Here is a 19,896-nt window from a genome sequence, read left to right on the forward strand (position 1 = left end):
GTTCCAGGCCTGTGAATTTTCTTTTGGAAATGTGAAATTTTAAGCGGCATTCGTAACTGATGAGTTCTGCCAAGACTTTACCAGAGGCCTGAAACTAATTGGCAAGCCAAACAGCCAATTATGTGACCACGTCTGGAGCCGTTGAGACAGGAATGCGGGAATGACAAGGACCATCATCCCTGCACCTGGGTTAGTGGGGGGGGGGGGGGATCTGGATCTTGTCGCGCGGTTAGCGGCAGTTTTGGGGGGCTTTTTTTCTTCTTCTTGCTGCAGAAGTGGCACTAAACCGTTCAGAAGAAAAGAGCCAGAAGAAAAGCAAGCAATTAAGTACTGGCACTTACATTCACACACACATATGTTAGGTTAGCAACACTGATTTTACAAAATAAAACAGCCTGGAAAATCAAACCGACAGTCCACGGAATCCAAACGGAATTGAACAAATGACCATTACAGTATAGTAAATATAGATTTCAACTTGGCACCGCCATAGTATCACATTTGCTAGCAAATCCCCACTGCAAAACTTCATCCCATCTACCGCATTCTCCTCCACTTGTAGCATGGAGAAACAACACAATCCAAGTTTGGAAATAATGTCGCAATCAAACCAGGTTCGCCCTTATCCAACGCCATACAAACCAAGTCGCCGGATGTGTGTAGTAGTAACCTCCAAAAGAAAACCACAGTTTTTTTTTCCTTCTTTTTCTTTTTAACATGTACAATACCCACAAACACAAAACACAAACAACGCCCTGGTCAATCAATCAATCCCCTCGCGTCCTCACCAACGCATCCTCTAGCACGTCGGCCACCTTCATGGCCATGTCCGACTTCCTCCCCAGGTAAAACAGCGCCCGGATGCAGTGCTCCACCCCGCTCCTGCCGGCGCCGTCTCCGGCCGGCCCGAGGCCGTACTGCCTACGGGACCCGGCGTCGCGCGTCATCATCAGCACGGCCGCGCGCGAGAAGGCCCGTATCAGGATGACGGTCCACGGCTCCGTCATGATGGTGCCCTCGTTGACGGCGTGATGCAGCCCCGGCATCTCGGGGGCGGCCTCAAACGACCCCGGCCCGGCGTCCAAGGCGGCCGGCGTCGACACCCTCGCCAGGTCCGCCAGCTCAGCCGCGCTCCCGGCCCGCATGTTGGCCACCATGCCGGCGCCGCGGCGCGCGTCCGCCTCGACCGCCAGCCCCCGCCCGCGCGCGTCGGCAAACTCGACCAGGTCCGCCAGCATCAGCACGGCCAGGTGCCAGTGCGCCGAGATGCAGACGAACCAGCTGCGGATGCGCGCCGGCACGTCGCGGTAGTGCCGCACCAGGTCGCGGAAGAAGGCCCCGTGCGTCACGTTCCAGTACCGGTGCAGCCCGGCCGCCCGCGCGATGGCCGCCTCGACCTTCTCGGGTCCCGCCGACGTCTGCTGCAGCAGCACCGTCTGCAGGTGCGCCAGGTGCCGGTACAGGAGCACCTTGGCGGGGGCCGAGCGCGTGACCGCCTCGGCTGCGTCCTGGTAGCTGCACGGCCATGTCGTTCGCATCCTCGGCCGGGCCACGTCGTCGTCGATAAAGAGCTCCACTTTCCAGCCGCGCGACGACGTGCCGTCGGGCCCGTCGTCCTTGTTCTTGTCGCGCTGCTCCGCGACGCGGTCGTGTTGGCTGTCCTCGTCCGTCACCGACAGTGGGCGCTCGTTCATGCCTGAGGAGACGGTGTCGAACATGACGGCGAGCCAGTAGAGGAGCCCGATTGTTTTTTCGTCTTCTTGCTCGAGTCTTTGCTGGTTGAACGCGCCGCTGCCGTACTGTGCATAATGATGATGATGATGATGATGATTGTGATGATGATTGTGATGATGATGATGCTGCTGCTGCTGCTGCTGCTGCTGATGTTGTGGTGATTGTGAACCTGCCCACCCCTTGGATGACGCCTCGAAGCGTCGCTTGAGAGCTTGCACCCGCCGCATGGCCCGCTCTATGTAAACCGGCGGCCCATCCTTTTCCAGAACCCTATCGATCTCGGTCATGAGAGACGTCGTATCAAAAGGATCAGCCTGCCGCCCACCACCACCACCAGCTCCAGACCCAGATCCAAGATCCCACTCAGACCCAACACCGAACCCGGCGCCCCGATCCTCGTCTTCATCGTCATCGTCTTCCTCTCCCCAGGGCCTCTGCGCGAGCCCAAACACCAGCTCCGCACACGCAACCTTGTACGACTCGAGGTGCGCGACGTCGTCCAGCGCCGCCCTCGCCTGCGCCCAAAAGTGCCGCTGGATGCTCCTGTCAAACTCCTCGGTCATTTGGCGCTCAATGTCGTCCCCGTCGGAGTAGCAAGACGAAGACGGGGACGACGACGAAGAAGACGCACCAGCAAACGAATCCGGCGACGATGACGACGACGACGACGACGACGACGACAACCTCGACCTGTACCGCCGGCGCTGCCGCCGACTGCCCTGCGCCCACTGCGTCGCAAAGGCCATGATGGCAGAGTGCAGCGCCCTGCTGGCCGCCCGGTCCTGGGCCTTGGTGGTCCTGACCAGCCCCACCTCCCTCGCGGCGCGGTCGAGCTTGACGGTGCGCTGCAGGACGCGGTTGGACCAGTTGGGCCCCCACTCGGCCAGCCGCAGGGCGTCCTCGCGGCGGGAGACGCCCTTGTAGGGGCAGGTGCCCTCGGTCAGCCAGCACGAGAGGTTGTGCTCCAGCACGTCGTGGTAGATCTGCAGCAGGCCCGAGGAGATGGAGGCCGTCGTCGCCGAGGCCATCATCCGCTGGTCGATGGAGAAGCGGGAGATGGGCGAGGTGGAGCACAGAGCCATCGACGAGGGGGAGGACGATGTGGTGGTGGAAGTGGTTTCTTCGGGCGTGTAGCGGCGGCGGCGGCGCTTGTTGCTACGTTGCAGATCGCTGCTGCTGCTGCTGCTGCTGCCGCCGCTGCTGCTGCCGCCGGAGCTGGTGAAGCTGGCGAAGCTGGATGACCGGGCTGATGGCTGGTGTGGGGAGAATGATGAGGAACACGACAGCGAAGGGCTAAGATTGAACCCAGGTGCGCTGTCCACCTGTGGATTATATTCCAAGTGATCAGATCCTGGGTGCTGGTACGTTGTCGCTGTGGTCGGGAACGCCGGGGCAAATGGATCCGACAAGTCGAACGGCATGCCCCCTTCCAGAGACGGGATCGGCTGTGGCGGAAAAGGAAAGCTCGCGTCTGCGTGGAGGGACTGCAGATCGAACAGATCATCCGACATTGGGGCCGACATGACGCTGCCGAGATCTGCATCCGGGAGCATCGAGACCTCTCCGATGCCGACGTCGGGGATTCCTGTCGTCGTGCTTATACCATAGCCGCGAGCGTCCACGTCATCGGCGAACCCACGCTTCTGCGATTTCGTCGGCGTCAGGTGCTGGCGGGAAGCGGCCTGCAGCGCCAACGACACTTGGATCTGCTGCCAGGCCCAGTTCATGGTGCACGTCTTGCCCGTCCTCCGGCAGTACGAGCATTGCTTGGTCTCTGGCGCTGTTTGTGTCGCAAGCCAACGAAAACAACGGCCAAGTTAGCTTCAGTCCGTAAGGAGTAAACGGAAATCCCATCGCACCTTGGAGATTCCCACTCAATATCGAGGCAGCATGCTCCCCGTTCAACTGTGCGGGAACCTCTAGCTGGGGAGCATCGCATGCCCTTTTGGACCGTCGACACTGGTCGCAAGAATAATGTTGCCTAGGCATTGCATAGGGATGGGAAGAAACAGCAACAATGATGCAGCTTTGGTCAGCGAAGGAAAAAAAAAAAAAAAAAAGCTTTGATGCTGCACCAAGTAAGCAATGCAGAAGTGGCAGAAGTATGTTTTCTTAGTCTGGGGTGAAATAAAACAACTGTCAAGTTGTCACACGACTATGCGGCGAACCATGACAGAAGCATGAAGCAACGGGATTAAAAAGACGTGCTTTTGAAAACAGGAGAACAGAAAGAAGTAGAAACGAAAAAGAAAAGAAATGAAAAAAAAAAGCATCATTGCACTGACTGCAGCCGCTACACCTAGGGCTGGCATCACACCCGCAAGGACGAGACCGTTTTTAGTCCGAACTTTCCTGACTCTCTCAACATGCAGCAACGCACCGAAACAAGCTCTCTCTTTCTCTTTTTTCCCCCGCTTTTTCCTTAGCTCTTAAACTCCCCCCCGCGTTTGTCTACCAGATCTCGCCCGTTCAAAGCCAGGGGTTCCCCGCGAAGTGAACATCAAAAGGATGCACACAGTGTTACAGGCAGTGCTGATGTCCATGTTTGTTTGATCACAGCCATATGTCAAATGCGCTGCTTACCTTGGGAGCCTTTGATCCGGATTTTTCATGGCCTCATCTCGACGGTGGACGGCTCTGGTTTCAAGCCAACACCGAGAAGCACCTCAAAATCTAGCCCCAACAGAAACCACAGACTTGGGAGTAAAATCGCATATCGGACTGCAAGAAAAAGAAGAGTCACCAGATCCTCCAGTAAAGAGGACAATGACCACCTTTTGCCAATAAAAAAAAAAAAAAAAAGGCCACCCCCCTATATCGACATCATCTTCTTCCCCCCCATCTCAGCCCAAAGCAGCATATGACGCAGCCTGGACCCCGAACCACAGCCCCATGACTTTGGGGTCGACAAACGGCAGGATCTGCGTCGCCACGAGGCCTGCGATCCCCTTTTCGCGGTTCAGCCACCACCACAGGTTCGGTAGCCCCGCCCAGCAGACGGTGCCGGCGTCTGCTCCGCGCGGCTGCAGGAACGTCAGCCCCCAGCCCTGCGGCGCCCCGCCCTCGACCGGGTACACCTCCGCGATCGGGTTCGTCAGGTCCGGCTTGGCGGCCGCCATTCCCTGCCGACCGAAATCGGGCCACTGGGGGATTTGGTTCCTGAACATCTCGGCTATGGTCTCGGGGCGGAGGATTCGTGCGCCCGTGGTCGGGCTCTGGCCGTCGTTTAGGATGGCGGCGAGGACCTCTGTTGAGCGCGAGGGGGGTTTTTTTTTTTTTGTGTTAGTGTTGCTTTTATCAATTATTATCTCTCGAGTAAGGCTCTCGTCGTGAAATTTTGTCCAGTTGTAGGAATGGGCGAGAAACGTACTGCAGTACTCTTGCGCTGTGGCAAACATGCCGGCGCCTCCGCTGTTGTGCAGCTTTGCAACTTCGATTTTGTTGTCCACGTCAATGACCAGCGGTGCACGCAGCGGGTGGTCACGCGGCCTCAGCTTGCCGTCCCCCTCGCGATGGTGCATGTAGGCCAATCTCGACCGCATGTCCTCCCCGGGCACCATGGACATGTCCTTGATGCCCAGTGGCTGAAAGACGTTCTGCTGCAGGAACTCGTTCAATTTCAGACCGGTGACACGTTCAAGGGCAATCCCAGCCCAATCGATGCCAACCTGTGGGGGAGGGTTTTGTGTTTTGCTCGTGTCAGTGCAAACCTCAGTTCAAACCCCGTAGCAGCTAGGGCCGAGGTGCCAAACCAATGACAAGACCAGTTCGCCCAACTTACACCATACTCCCACCCCTCCCCGGGCTGGAACAGCAACGGCGTGGTGACGTCCTCCACCCTGCCGGAAAACTCATCCACGCCCGTCGGCAGCGACCAGTCCCGCAGCCGCTCGTTGAAGAACGTATAGCCGAACCCGGCCGTGTGGCTCAGGAGCATCCTCAACGAGATCTTGCTGGTCTTGTCGACCAGGACCCCGTTCTCGCCCAGCACCTTGAGGCGCGCCAGCTCGGGACACAGCTCCTCGATCTGGTCGCCGTCGTCGAGGCGCAAGACGCCACGCTCGACGAGCTGCATGCACGCGACGCCGGCCAGCAGCTTGGTGCACGACGCGATCCAGAAGACCGTGTCGAGCGTCATGGGCTCCCTCCTGCCGTCGCCCGACAGGCCCCTGACGCCTGCGGCGTGCGCAAGGAGCTCCTCGCCGGCCCGGTCGACTATCACCACGGCGGCGCCGGGGATGTCGGTTGTAGGGTCGGCACAGGCCGCATCGACCATGGACTTGAGCGAGGAGACTGCTTCGGCGCTGAAGGGCATTGCTTCTGAGGAAGCGGGTCGATGTCGGATGAGGAATATATAAAGTGTTTTTTTTTCTTCTTTTTTTTGGGTGTTAATCTACTCAACCCGAGCGGTGCGAGATGAAATTGCTTTTTTCCTTTTGGTGTGGCGTAGCTTTGGGGTCTTTTCCGCTGTCGAGATTGGATGAATACTCAACTTTCTTTTTTTCCCCATTTTAACCCCTTGAACTTTTGTACCCTCGTCCAAGTTTGATGCAGTCGAAAAAGTATATATCATTACCCCTCTTTCTCGATCGAATAGTTTGCGCTAGCCAGCCAGCTGCCAACATTGCGCGGGGGGAGGTGATCCGCACAGTGATGTAACATCCACACGGCAGCGGATTCCGAGTGTCCGGACAATGAATGCAACCAAGATTTCCACAAAGTACCATGTGTCCCAAGAAATGCTTTCCCCAAATACTGAAAAAAAGGCTTTTGTACTTGAAAACATAATACAAGTACCGAAAAGAGTCATGGGGTTGCGGGTTTCCAGCCGCAATTACTAATGCATTATGAGCTTGGCTATGTGGTTACTTTATACTCAAACACTAATCATTTACTGGCAAACAATGGTTCCCATGCTATAATATACATCCTAAGCGGCTTGGCATGGCACCACCGATCTGGAGGCGTGGAGCAAGATGAGCATATTGCGGTATAAGGGAGCAGTAGCAAAGGTTCATGACATGGAAGCCTACTCCACACCCATGCATCCTTACGATATCAAGACATGCATTTTGCATACTTCTCCGTGACAGCTAACATACTCTCGACGGCCACTGATCAAGCAGAATAAGTTAATCTATTTTCCTGCTGGCGGATAGTGCGGAAACCACACCGCAGGATTTCTTGGCCATTTTGTTGCGGATCTTGATACTCGGAAGTATGGAAGATGCTGGGAGGGTAGATGAGGGGATAAATATCCGAATGTGATATAACGATACAAGGGCAGCCAAGAATGATTTTTTTTTTTTTAAAAAAAAAAAAAAAGGATGTGAATCAGACGAGACTTGAGCATCTAAAATCAAGACTCAAACACTAGGAAACTGCTTGTTTCTAACTTTGTTCACATCTCACTCCCATCCATCACTGGCTTCTCTTTCCGTCATGGAAGACCAGGGAATGGCAAAGAAGTTCAATACGGATTTGACCGACTACTCCGTCAGGCACTCTGAGAAAACGGTCCGTATGCTGATGATCTCGATATCGACTCCATTGTCGTCGGCGCCGGGTTTGGTAATTCCGTTATATTTCCGTCTGCTGGATGAACTCAAGACCACACCACTCTATGGACTGGTCACTAATACGGCTGGCTGTTCCTCGATGCTCTAGCGGGCATCTTCATGCTCAAGACGCTCCGTGACCGAGGCTACAAGGTCGTCGTCTTCGAGGTGGGTAACGACCTAGGCGGCACTTGGCGCTGGAACTGCTACCCCGGAGCCGGGGTCGACTTGGAGGTTCCCGAGTACGAGTTCTCGTGGCCAGAGGTCTGGAAGACCTGGAGCTGGAGTAGCAACTACCCAACTTACAAGGACCTCCGGGCGTACTTTGACCATGTGGACAAGGTCCTCGGCGTCAAAAAGGACTGCTCGTTCAACACGGTCGTCGTGGGCGGCAAGTTCAACACGCAGGAGGGTAAATGAACCATCCGAACCGAGAATGGGAGGATCTCCAAGGCCAAAAACCTCGTTCTCGGCACCGGCTTTGTAAGTGAGACGTCCCTCTCCTTTTTTTTTCTTTTTTTCTTTTTTTTTTGCCAGACGTCTGAACATCCTCCCCCTTTTATTCCCTCACCTCTAACCCGTACACTCCCCAACCCCGCTCCGAAGAAAAAAAAAAAACCAAAGGCCGCCCGCCGCTACACCCCCGACTGGCCGGGCATGGACGAGTTACAAGGCGAGCTGCACCACTCGTCCTTCTGGCCCGAGCAGCCGGTAGCCGTGGAGAGCGAGCGGTGCGCCGTGATCGGCACCGGCGCCTCGGGCGTGCAGATCGTGCAGGCCTGGGGCCCGACGCTGCTCAGCAACGGACCGTCGACGGTCGAGGTGCAGGGCCGCTGGATCGCCGACATGATGGACAAGATGTCGAGGGGCGGCATCAGGTACGTGAACCCAAAGCCCGAGGCCGCAGACGCCTACAAGAAGAAGATCGTCGAGCTCAACGACCGCGCCCTCTTCCCGACCACGCGGTCTACGTACATGGGCGGAAGCATCCCCGGCAAGATCTACGAGCCTGTCTGCTGGGCGGGTGGGATCCCGGCGTATAAGCGGGAGATTCGGGAGGCTTTGGATCGGATGGATGGGTTTGAGATGGTCAAGGGCTGAGTTGCGTGCTGGAATCTCCTTGTGACGCTTGGCACTCGATGGATGGTGGGATCGCTGTTGGAATTTGCTTAGTACTATTAAATACGGTCTTTTCGTCTTTTCCCCTTTGACATAGATTCACGACTTTCATCCATGAAAAAAAAAAAAAAAAAAAAAAAAAAAAAAAAAAAAAAAATACTACTGGCTGATACAAACAGGTGTAGTGTTCAGGTTCAGCTTTCGATTGATCGTGCTGTGGCTGACGTGCGGGGTCTTGGGAGACATTTGCCAAACCATATCAAAACACAGTCAGATTAAGCGATCTTACATGATAGCGCCCAAGACTGGGGTGTGGTGATAAATACTTCAAATCTCTATCCAGTAAATTACCCCTACGGGCTTGTGGGAATCTTGATCGAATTCCGTGGGATTCCGAGACCCACGTCGCCAAAATGACCACGGCTCGACTCCCTACTGGGAATACCCGTAAACCACGCTAGGAATGTCAATATACCCTGTTGCGCCCAGCCGCGGGGTGTGTACAGCGCAGCCGTGCGACGCAGTAGGCTTGTTCCGCCAAGCCACGATTTTTTTTCTTCTCCGGCTCAGCTTCGACTTGATCTTCAGATCCATCACACTGCGGGGGGAGACAGAATGGAGGGGGGGGAGGGGGGTGAGGCCGAGGCATGCCCGGGGTTGGTGATCTTCCTGCTGCCTGCCGGCATGGGTCGCGGCCGATTTCTCAATGATAAGACGCCCTCGCTGGGCAGGTTCAATTGAGCAAGTATATAAACCAGCCGTCGTGGCAGCAAAGTTGTTTGCAACCACGTCGTCCTCACCCTAAGCGCAGTCAGTTTAGCCTCGACTAAAAGATTCCCACCCCCTCGCTTCGGATATCAAAAAAAGTCACAACCATGGGCCTCAGTAATAAATTCACAGATGATATCAAGGAGGTGGATGTTATCATCGTCGGCGGTACGACGACTCCCATGACAAAGAAGCACCCTTCTTTTTTTTTCTTTTTTTTTTTTTTTTTCTTTCTTCTCCAACTAGACTAGACTAGTACGTACAGTCACAGCTAACAAACATCAATGACAAAACAGGCGGCACTGCTGGCTGCGTCGTAGCCGGTCGACTAGCCGCCGCCGCCCCGAACCTGCACGTTCTGGTGGTCGAGGGCGGCCGCGACAACTACAAGGACCCGCTCATCATCAACCCTTTCGCCTTTATCAAGAATCTGGATCCCAACGCCAAGACGGCCCTGTTCTTCCGCGCTGGCAAGTCGGAAGGGCTAGGAGGGCGCGAGCTGGTGGTGCCGACGGGAGGCGTGCTGGGCGGCGGGTCGAGCATCAACTTTCTGATGTGCGTTTGCGAGCTTTGCAACAATCGGATTTGGGGCGTTGCATGGAAAGAAAAAAAAAAAAAATTCAGTGTCTGCCGCTGCTGACATTTCGAATCTTGGCCGCAACAACAGGTACACCAGAGGTCATCGGTCCGACTTTGAATCCTGGAACACCCCAGGCTGGGGCCCCGACGACATATTACCGTTTCTCAAAAAGGCAAGCGAACCGATACTGCAGCCCAAAAAAAAAAAAAAAAAAAAAAAAACCCTTCCTCTAGTCTAACCATTTTTTATTTTCCTGCTCTCCAGGCCGAAACATACCACGGCACCGGCCCCGCAGCCGTCCACGGCTCGACGGGCCCCATCCATATCAGCAACGGCACGTACCGCAACGAGGCCATGACCAACGACTTCATCCGGGCCGTCAACTCGCTCGGCTTCCCCGAGACGGTGGACCTGCAGGACCTCGAGACCGTCGACGCCGTGTCGCGCCACCTGCGCTTCGTCAGCCCGGCCGGCGACCGCTCCGACGCTGCCCACGGCTACCTGCACCCGTTGCTGCGCAACGGGGAGCACCCGAACCTGCACGTGCTGGTGGAGCACAAGGTGTCGCGCGTGCTTATCGACGACGACGACAGGGCCTGCGGGATCGAGCTGGTCCCGAACCCGCTCTTCCAGCCGCAGCAGCAGCAGCAGCAGCAGCAGCAGCAGCAGCAGCAGTCCGAGTCGTACACCGTCAAGAGCCGCCTCAACACCGTCGTGCTCAGCGCCGGCGCGCTCTGCACGCCCTCCATCCTCGAGCGGTCCGGCATCGGCGCCGCGGCCGTGCTGGAGCGCGCCGGCGTCCCGCTCAAGGTCGACCTGCCGGCCGTCGGCGAGAACCTGCAGGACCACCACATGCTGATGGTGCCGTTCCGGTCCGCCTGCGCGCCCGAGACGCTCGGCAACGCCGCCCTGCTGGGGGCGCTCGAGGACGTGCCCGCCTTGGCCGAGGAGCTGGCCGAGGACGGCAGGCGTGGGTCCAACTTCATCGACGCGGCGACGAAGCTGCGCCCGACGGCCAAGGAGGTCGAGGCGCTGGGTCCCGAGTTCCAGGAGGCGTGGCGGAGGGACTTTGCCGACAGGCCTGGGAGGTGTCTGGCGCAGATTTCCATGGCCTTGGGGTGAGTTTTTTTTTTTTTTTTTTTTTTTTTTTTTTTTTTTTCTCTTTTTCCCCGAATCGAATCCTCTTCTCTCCCTTGCGCCACCCTGCAAAAAGTCGGACCCGCTAACTCACTCTCCCCTTTTTTTTCCCTCTTTCCCCGTCTCCCCAACAACAGATTCCCCGGCCCCAGCGACGAGCCAGACTGCCAAAACATAGCCCTGCCCGGCTTCACCCTGTACCCCTACAGCCGGGGCAGCGTGCACATAACGGGCCCGTCGCCGACCGCGGACGAACCTGCCTTCGACTCGGGCATTTTCTCATCCTCTTCTCCCGCCTTCGACGTCGCCGCCGCGTGCTGGATGTACAAGAAGCTGCGAGACGTCGCCCGCCGCCTCGACAGCTACCGCGGCGAGGTCGCCTACGCCCACCCGCCGTTCGCCGAGGGTTCCGGCGCCGCCCTGCTGCGGCTGCCCGTGGACGGGCCCTCGCTGGCGGACAAGTATGGCGGGCCCGAAAAGGTCCCAGAGCTTGTGTACTCCGCCGAGGACGACGCGGCTCTCGAGGCCTACGTCAGGAACGCCGTCCAGACGACGTGGCACAGCCTTGGTACTGTGAGGATGGGTCCGAGGCATGGTGATGCGCAGGCTGGACCAAAGGGTGCCGTCGATAGCAGCCTGAACGTTTACGGCGTCAAGGGCCTCAAGGTAATCGACTTGAGCATCGTCCCCGAAAACATTGGTGGGAACACAAACATGACGGCTCTTGGCATAGGAGAGAAGGGAGCGGATATTCTATTGCGGGAGCTAGGGGTTCTCAAGACGACCTAAAGAAAGGGAAAAAAAAAAGGTCAGAACTATAAAGTCTAGAGCTTACACAGTATAGGTAGGTAGGTAATGGGTCTTTTGTCATAATATGTGCCCAAATTTCCGACTGAACTTCTCAGGCTGCCTAACCCTCTTAGGCTTTTCGCAGCCCATCGATCTTAATTCCCAGCCTTTCCAGTTCTGCCGTAGCGAGCCCACCAACTCCTTTGTCCAGCATCTTCCTGACAGACTGGGCCGAAAGCTCCAGCGGGAGCTTGAGGTCCCGACCGAGGGCGACCCAGTCGTTCCTCCCCGTCGCCGCCATCAGAATAAAAGTCACAAGCGATGGACCGCGCGACTTGTCCCTCAGCACCTCGAGCTCCCCAAAGACCTTGTCAAAATACAGGGCATTGTCGTCCCAGAGATCGCGCAGCGCCTGCCACGTCGTCCGGTACACTGTAAAATAGTTGAGCGTGGCCTCGGGTATCTCGGCCTCGAGCGCCATGGCGAGGTGCAGAACCAGAGTCGCGGGCTTACACGAGCCGTCGCCATCTTTCGGCTGCTGTCTCTGACCGTCCGTCCCCGACTTGGCCCTGTCCGCGCCTTTGGACAGTATCTGCTCCACCTGCTCGACCGACAAACCACCGCGAGCGCCGATGCCGCGGAACAAATCCCCCGTGAACCTCGTGATTGGCGCCCCGATCCTCAGACCCCGCGGCGAGCCTTTGCTGCGGAGATCCGTCTTCTTGGCCCGCCTGTTGCGTGCAAAGTTGGTGAGCGAGCAGCCCATCATGAGGGCGTGGTTGCGAAAGTGCGCCTCGACGTCTCTCGGAGGACTGCCCACAAAGAACGAGCTGCGAGGTTGTAAGTGTCTCGCCGCGTCTAGATCTTCCCAGCGCTTGTCGGCGGGCAGCAGACCTTCCGCTTCGAGCGCATGCACCAATTGTGCCATGTAAGCTAGCGACCCCCAAGCGCTGGCGTAGGCCACTCCGACAAAATGAAAATCCGCAAGTTGTGAATTGAGCCAAGTGCCACAGAAGAGATGGTGGCGTTTGAGAAACACGTTTGGTCTCATGCGGATGCGATGCTTTCTCTTGAACCTCGCCGTCGGGTCGCTTCTCCAGATATGGCACAGAGCGGCAAGGCGTTGAAGAACAATCTCGTCTTCCGCTAGCCAGCTGTGGATGCGCATTTCTCCACGAAACTCCACCGTAGCATCAATGGTCTGCAAGATCATCTGGTCAAGATCCGTCATCTCCTTCTATGGACGATCAAGCTGTCCCTTGAGCATGACGAGACTATCAAGGTACATAGTCGCAGCAAGGCTCAGTGACAGTGGGACGCTTGGTCGAGTGCAATCCAACATTGCCAAAATTGCCAGGCTGAATTCGTCTCGGCAATGGACCGTTTCCTTCTCGGACAGGACCTGAAATACGAGCTTGGTCTCCATCAGTATCTCTGAAAGAGCCGCTTTACCTTGCATGAACTGTGTTTTGGAATCATTTGCTGCTGCCGCCACGAGTTCGTCATACCAGCCATGGTCTCCATTATAATTATGCATCTTTCCCAGAGCATAAGCGTCAGAGAATGCTGCAACAATCAAATTCGCCGGGATGAAGCAATGATCTGCAAGGTGGTATGCCTCCCAGTTGAGCACCTCGCCCGGCTCCGGCCTCGGATCACGACCGGCTTCGTCGCATAGAATCTCATACCACTGCTTCTGAATTACATGGACGCCACCATGAGCAGCGAATAAATGCTCGACGTCCTCCTCCAAGCTCCGAGCAATCTGGATCGCTACATTCGTCGCGATCGCCACGCTGCCCAGGTGCAACTCGCCGCGAGCATACCTCTCCCACAGATTTTTTACTTGCATCCTTAGTGCGATAAAGTCATGCAAAAGAATGGAAAATGCCCAGCATGCGTCTTCAAAAGTGTCCTGACGCTCCGCCTCGTATACTGGCTGAGCTACTATGTTGCCGTCGGCCGTTTCATCAACGTCCGGGGTGTCGTAAACGGTGAGGGGTGTGAAAGAATTAGAGTAGCATAGTTTCTTGCTGCTTAGACTGCGGCAAGGGCCAGTCATGACATGTACGGAGGGCGAAATCAACGGTCGCAGTAACTCGCGCACAGCGTCGAGGATGTCGGCAAAATGGGAATGACGTGAATCGGCAGCCTCGTCAGTAATGTGACCATTTTTGCTGAGCAGAGTCTGGAAGCCCGACCGCGCATGCACGGCACGGTCGATGGCCGTGGCAAACGATGATGGAAAGCTAACGCGCCTCGATTGGCCCGCTATGTACCTGGCCAGAGGCAAAAAGTCGCGAATGGCGAGGACGAATCGCCTTCGACCCCGTGCAGAAGGAGTACCGGCTTTAAGGGGCTCGTTACGGGTTTGAGACGGCTTGTCAGCCAAAAGATCGTCCTATGTCGTGTCTTGGGCGCCCGAACTTGGTTGTCTGGAAAGGGCCAACTTCGACGTGTCATACCCCAGATTCCTGGCTGTCGTGGCCAGCCAAGTAGCTACCACATCCGTATCGTATTTATACTGTCGGTAGATGCTAGTAAGTGAGCTTGGAAGCATATTTGGGGCCTTGTAATGATACTGGGTAGTGAAACAGTAATTGCCGATTATAGGGAGAGACAGAGGCAAGCTTCAGCATTGCCGAGACGGAACAATAACGGTGAACCAAGCAGGTCTAAAGATGCTAGCTTCATGTCAGCATCTCGAGGCATGACAAGGCAGTGTTTTAACTTACGATGATGGGGCGCGCAAGGTTCTGTTAGGTGATGGTAGTTTTGCTAGCGAAAGCGGGAAGATACGCTGTTCGGATCTCGTTTTTGTTATTGCAGAAGGACAAAGGTAAAGCAGCGGAGCAGCATTGTTAGTTTTCTTTTAGTTTTTTTTTTTTCCGCAATCGACCTTGTGCGTAATATTTGCAGAATGCCCCTTCCATCTGTCCATGGACGCAATTGGCCTTGAAGCAGTCGCAGCTCCTGCGCTAAGCAAGAGACCACCATCCCCCAAATGCCCCGGGAAGAAAGATGAAAGGTGAGGCTGACTTCAGCGCTCATTGTTTTGAAAGCGCTAGACACCGCAAAAATACCAATCAATACATTCGAGAAAAAGCAGAGGACGAAGAAGAGAGCTTGGATGCACGATTCAAAGAACAAAGATTATTGTGAACATAGAAAAAAGCAAATTAATAAAGCGAACGCCGAGCACAGAGCCTTTGTCCTCCGCCGCTAGCTCCTATGCTGGGGGCAGGAGCCAGGTTGTAACACTTTTCGCCGAAACTTTTCCACTCCAGACCTGACTGCTTTTCGCAGTTTTGAGCGTGATATGAACGTCGTTCTTCAGCTTGTTCTCGATCACCACTGTTCGAGTGCCGTCCGGGTTGACGGTCGCCACGCTCTCCACCCCAGTGTCATCAGGCCAGCTGTAGCTGCCTGTAACGACATGTACCACGGCATTCCTTGGAATATATCGGCTGTATTGCCCAATCATGTAGTAGTCCGTTCTGAGGCTGTAGGTTTTCGAGTTCTTGTCTACTGTGAACAAGCCCGTGCAAGTTCCGCAAGATCCTTCAAAGGGCAGGTGAGGGCCGTCCTGGTTGTCTGTGCCAAGCGTCCACGCCATGGAGCCTGATGCCCAGTTCTGCAGCGGGCCCATGGTGAACCAGGAGGCCTGGTTCCATTTTGTTTGCTTCGCAGACGTCCAGCACTCGGTCTGAAATTGCTTGACGGAGGGGTTGCGCTTGTGAAAGGTTGTAAGTGCAGACCAGTTCTCGCCGGGCGCGTAGCAGTGCCACGCAACAGCAGGGACAAACTCGCGGGCAATGTCGAGTACCGTCTGGGGGTAGTCTGGCCTGTCGGTGTTGTGGTCATATGCCCACACCTGAGTGTTGAAGCCGCCCTTGCGGATTGCGGGGCCGACCTGGTCCTTGATCAGCTTTCCAGATTCTTCGGGAAAGACATAAAGACTGGGCATGCCGGCATTGCTGTTGAGGGGTTCGTTTTGGATTGTAATGGCATCGACATCCACGCCACCGTTTTTGTATGCTTGCAAGTATTTGACAAACAATTGACCAAACTGGGCCTCGTATTTGTGGTCAAGGTTGTTCTTCTCGGTCGTCCCGACCAGTTTCCGATCTAGCTGCATCCATGCCGGCGGTGCCCACGAAGTTCCAATAAGGATCATTGATGGCTGCAAAGCCTTCATCTCCTTGAGCATGGATACCATGGCCGTTCCACTTTTTCCGAGCTGAAAGCTTCGCAGCTCGAGATCTTCTTGGCCGTTATTGTCAGCATAGGTGTACTCAGGGGCCGGCGAGAGATCCGAAGATCCTATTGAATGGCGGATGAGGCTAAAGTTGGCACCGTCTCCTGTCATCAATTTTCGGAGTAGCTCGGCTTTCTTGTCGTCGGGTAGCATGTTGTAAGCAGCGACAGTTGCATCAGTAACAGAGCCACCAAAGCCCGTGATTGTCTGCTTGGCACCCGTGGTACCGTCGTCCATGGTGAGGTTCCATGTCGCTCCGGAGCCTGGGTTTCCGGGACCAAGCACCGGTGCATCAATCTTTGTGAACTTGAGTTTCCCGTCGGCCGAAGATGCGAAGGCTTGTGCCGATCCTTCTTTTCGAGGCAAATTGATGGTAGCAACGCAGCAATAGAAATTCGCTGCTTGCCATAGGCAAACCAGAATTGAATTTCTCAACATCTGCTTTATTGGGTTGGTGTAGCGCCGTCTTGTTTCAACGAAATCAGGAATGGCTTGTAAAGAAACAGGATGCAGTTTGTTTTTTGTGAACTGAGATTGAGATCATGTAGTGATCCAGACGTTGCCACCTTGCCAAGGCAAAGGCGATTAATATTATTGACGAAAGCTGAAGCCCTCCGAGACACTAAGAGGCAGCATTGTCACTTTGAACCGTCAGCAACGGTATCGCAAATACAGTAACCCGCCCGCGGATCGCATATCTCTTGCCAATCATTGGCCAGACGTCAGCAACTGGATCGGTGGTCGACTTTGATCTTATTAGAGATGTGAAGTGCAACCGTCCTTGAATGCATTTTGATCACTGCCACCTTGTGGCGCGCACTTGAGCAATTAAAGACCAGTCGAGGCCGAAAGGTTGCGAACAAACCAATCTCAGGCAGGACAAAATGAATTCATCGCAAAGAGCCTAGTCTACTCTAGACCCAGACTTAGTAAGTAGTCAGTCGCCATGGCTGGTTGGTTTATGTTAAGCTCCTCCCGTATGTTGCTTATCTTTGACGTGCCTCACGCACGCCCTTGAAAATTTTTGACAGGCCGAGCGCCCTTGGATATCTTTGACATGTCTGACACCCTTGAAAAAGGCCTTGTTAAGATTGAGGTTTGGGCCAGTGGGAGTTGCGCCAAGCGAAAGGGCGCATCTTGCCAAATGCGATTGTTGACGCATCTTGAATAGGTGGCTCACCATGTCAAGGGGAGGCAGATGATCCGTACCCAAATACGTGGGCGGATTGACCAAAACGAGCTGAATGTTGCTGCTTACTGTACCCCTGTCGCATGACCCACAGTCGTCCTTGCCCAATAACGGAAGCCATCAGCTGGAGAGACCCTTGGTCTTGGCAGGCACCTCTCAACCCCGCCATTGCGATGTCGGCGAAACATTTTTGTTGTGGTTACGAACGGAGTTGAATCGGCAGACCATCATTGGATGAACTGAGGGTGCGATGACTTGCTGAAGCCGAAATAGGGCAGACACAGTCACCCCCGGATCTACTTTGTTTACATTTATTTATTTATTCAGGGCCATTGTGTTCCAGATCTCAACATAAAATTACTGCCACTTACTACGTCATCTGTTGACCTCTCTTACTACTTACCATTTGCTCGTGGCTGCAAAGAAGCATCAGCCATTGAAATTTTGAGCAGATACGATGGCGTCCTCCTTCCCGCCCGAGCCAGTCTCAACGATAGATTGGTCCAATATCGGCTTCAAAATACGCGAGGGTAAGCGCCGAAGCCTGACGCCCTTTTGTCTTGTCTCCCTCTGGAGCTGCCGCAAGCTTTGTTTGCTGACCTCGTCTTCCACTCCTACGCACAGTCAATGGCCATATCGAATCCCACTACTCGGTTCAGACCGGCGAGTGGTCGCCGCTAAAATGGGTCGAGGACCCTTATATCAGGATCCACGGCATGGCGCCCGCCATCAACTACGGAGTACAAGCCTACGAGGGCCTCAAGGCCTTCCGCGGCCCCGGCGACAAGACCATCCAGATATTCCGCCCCGACCGCAACGCGACGCGCTTGCAGCACTCTGCGTCGTTCATCTGCATCCCTCCCGTCCCGGTCCAGCTCTTCATGGATGCTGTGTCCGCCGCCGTCGCACGCAATGCCGAGTACGTTCCACCGCACGAGACGGGCGCCGCCATGTACATCCGCCCGCAGATCTACGGGTCTTCGGCCCAACTGGGGCTCAACCCTTGCGAGGAATACACCTTTGCCGTCTACGTAGTGCCCACGGGCGTGTACCACGGCACCGCCCCCACAAAAGCTTTCATCCTGGACGAGTTTGACCGCGCGGCGCCCAACGGAACCGGAAGCGCAAAGGTCGGCGGCAATTACGCACCCGTTTTGAAGTGGGGAGAGAAGGCCAGGGCCGAGGGCTACGGGATAAACCTGCACCTCGATTCGGCAACGCATTCTGAGATCGACGAGTTCTCGACGAGTGGTTTTATTGGGGCGATCGACGATGGTCAGGGCAATATAACACTCGTCGTTCCAGACTCCAAGAATGTGATTGACAGCGTGACGAGTCTAAGCATCCAGGAGATTGGAGCAAACTTTGGCTGGAAGGTTGAGAAGCGGTCGGTAAGTATAAGTAGACAAGCGCCACCACTCTTCATGTTTTAATCTTCTAACATCCGAACTTTTACCGTCTGAAGATCAAATACTCGGAGCTTCCCACATTCAGTGAGGTTATGGCAGCAGGGACCGCAGCGTCGCTCGTTCCTATCCGCTCTATTACTAGAAAGATCAGCTCCTCAGACCCCAAATCCCTGGCCGCAACCATCAAACAACACGCGCGTCTCGAAGTGACGGTAGATCAGGAAACAGTTACTTATGTCCCTTCGTCGCAACCGGATGCCGGCCCCATCTGCACCAAGCTGCTTTCACAATTCAAGGGCATTCAGCTTGGCAAAGTCAAGGACGAATTCGGTTGGAACCATGTGGTCACCGAGGCAGACACGAAAAAGGCAGTATGAGTGAATTGAAAGCCAGTTGACTTGGGTACTTGATGCATCATACACAAAGCTTAGAAGATGTATTGGATGAATGAGGGGTGGCGAGGAGCATTTCTGCGAGCATATATGCTGTTCGGGGAAACCTAGTTGCCGTCTACAGTCTAAGATAGCGTCAATTTGGCAAGATTAATCGGCCGCCAGTTGAGAAGAGCTAGGCCGAACCACCGCTGTGATGTGCGCAAGTGATGAACGCCCACAGGTACCCAAGCTGGTTAGGCTTGCTGGCCTGGCTCATATTTCTACGCGGTGACATGACTTGTGCCTTGATTCCACGTTACTGCGCTGCAATCTGATGGGCGTGGTCACGCACCATTTTGTGCAATTTATGCCTCATACAAGTCAGAGTCAGCGGCAATTCCATCGGTTTGAAGGACACCAGGCAATAGTCGTTCTGGGAAAAGTGGAGGTCCAAGGCTTTCTTTGCATGGATACGAAAATCTAACAAGACGCGCACGCAGGCGTCCATTTTTAGACTCTGTGCATGTGATGCAACTAGCAGTGCAAGTAAAATCTGCGCCAGTCTGGACGCAGGGCCTCTCTTTTTTTTTTCCGTTTGGGCGCCTGTTTTTGTTTTTGTATTTTTTGGGGCGGGAGGCGTCGGCTATTATTCCAACAGGTAAGTTAGTGTGTCTAGTCAAGCTTTTTGGTGTCTGTGGGGACAGGATCGACTAGACTGGGAGGCCGCTAAAACCGGGGCGATCGTTTTCCTCGTCACCGCGTTTTCCTGGTTTCGCACGACTGCCGCTTTTGAACTACTGTTAAACTCGGAATGTTAGACAACCGATGCCTCATCGCCGCTAATAGCCAGGCCCAAGAAAAGATCGAATTTTGTGGCAAGTGTGCCTCAGGACTAATACAGATACAGGACTGTAAACCCATCCCCAGTAGCTGGCTGATCCATCGGACAATTTTCATTTGGAGACGGCTTTTTTTTTTTTT

General features: G+C 55.0%; 8 protein-coding genes across 8 annotated transcripts in view; 3 read left to right on the forward strand and 5 right to left on the reverse strand.

Annotated features, from left to right (window-relative positions):
- Nucleotides 1-767: 767 nt before the first annotated feature.
- PpBr36_10514 (uncharacterized protein) lies at nucleotides 768-3,723 on the reverse strand (the record flags this gene model as incomplete). Its single annotated transcript, XM_029897625.1, has 2 exons — nucleotides 768-3,514; nucleotides 3,594-3,723. The coding sequence occupies 2 exons, from the start codon at nucleotides 3,721-3,723 to the stop codon at nucleotides 768-770; spliced, it is 2,877 nt and encodes a 958-aa protein (XP_029743972.1).
- Nucleotides 3,724-4,577: 854 nt separating this feature from the next.
- PpBr36_10515 (uncharacterized protein) lies at nucleotides 4,578-6,049 on the reverse strand (the record flags this gene model as incomplete). The annotated part of the gene is made up of 3 exons (XM_029897626.1): nucleotides 4,578-4,981; nucleotides 5,105-5,402; nucleotides 5,516-6,049. The coding sequence occupies 3 exons, from the start codon at nucleotides 6,047-6,049 to the stop codon at nucleotides 4,578-4,580; spliced, it is 1,236 nt and encodes a 411-aa protein (XP_029743971.1).
- Nucleotides 6,050-7,176: 1,127 nt separating this feature from the next.
- PpBr36_10516 (uncharacterized protein) lies at nucleotides 7,177-8,393 on the forward strand (the record flags this gene model as incomplete). Its single annotated transcript, XM_029897627.1, has 3 exons — nucleotides 7,177-7,255; nucleotides 7,402-7,676; nucleotides 7,917-8,393. The coding sequence occupies 3 exons, from the start codon at nucleotides 7,177-7,179 to the stop codon at nucleotides 8,391-8,393; spliced, it is 831 nt and encodes a 276-aa protein (XP_029743974.1).
- Nucleotides 8,394-9,286: 893 nt separating this feature from the next.
- Nucleotides 9,287-11,685, forward strand: PpBr36_10517 (uncharacterized protein; the record flags this gene model as incomplete). The annotated part of the gene is made up of 4 exons (XM_029897628.1): nucleotides 9,287-9,347; nucleotides 9,476-9,738; nucleotides 10,024-10,877; nucleotides 11,034-11,685. The coding sequence occupies 4 exons, from the start codon at nucleotides 9,287-9,289 to the stop codon at nucleotides 11,683-11,685; spliced, it is 1,830 nt and encodes a 609-aa protein (XP_029743973.1).
- On the reverse strand, nucleotides 9,508-11,171 carry PpBr36_10518 (uncharacterized protein; the record flags this gene model as incomplete). Its single annotated transcript, XM_029897629.1, has 3 exons — nucleotides 9,508-9,663; nucleotides 10,036-10,871; nucleotides 11,153-11,171. The coding sequence occupies 3 exons, from the start codon at nucleotides 11,169-11,171 to the stop codon at nucleotides 9,508-9,510; spliced, it is 1,011 nt and encodes a 336-aa protein (XP_029743980.1).
- A 130-nt stretch (nucleotides 11,686-11,815) lies between the features above and the next one.
- Nucleotides 11,816-16,381, reverse strand: PpBr36_10519 (uncharacterized protein; the record flags this gene model as incomplete). The annotated part of the gene is made up of 4 exons (XM_029897630.1): nucleotides 11,816-12,886; nucleotides 13,004-13,964; nucleotides 14,151-14,209; nucleotides 14,945-16,381. The coding sequence occupies 4 exons, from the start codon at nucleotides 16,379-16,381 to the stop codon at nucleotides 11,816-11,818; spliced, it is 3,528 nt and encodes a 1,175-aa protein (XP_029743979.1).
- Nucleotides 16,382-17,589: 1,208 nt separating this feature from the next.
- On the forward strand, nucleotides 17,590-18,918 carry PpBr36_10520 (uncharacterized protein; the record flags this gene model as incomplete). The annotated part of the gene is made up of 3 exons (XM_029897631.1): nucleotides 17,590-17,662; nucleotides 17,757-18,523; nucleotides 18,598-18,918. 3 exons carry the CDS (start codon nucleotides 17,590-17,592, stop codon nucleotides 18,916-18,918), a joined length of 1,161 nt encoding a protein of 386 aa, XP_029744072.1.
- A 707-nt stretch (nucleotides 18,919-19,625) lies between these two features.
- PpBr36_10521 (uncharacterized protein) overlaps nucleotides 19,626-19,896 on the reverse strand; it is a gene marked incomplete at both ends in the record, with an annotated part of 3,690 nt that continues 3,419 nt past the window's right edge. Inside the window, one exon of the mRNA XM_029897632.1 lies at nucleotides 19,626-19,709. Coding sequence (XP_029744073.1) covers nucleotides 19,626-19,709 — 84 coding nt within the window. The remainder of the gene's footprint in view (nucleotides 19,710-19,896) is intronic.

This window comes from Pyricularia pennisetigena (assembly GCF_004337985.1).
Source record: "Pyricularia pennisetigena strain Br36 chromosome Unknown Pyricularia_pennisetigena_Br36_Scf_10, whole genome shotgun sequence".
NCBI classification, from domain to species: Eukaryota; Fungi; Ascomycota; class Sordariomycetes; order Magnaporthales; family Pyriculariaceae; genus Pyricularia; species Pyricularia pennisetigena.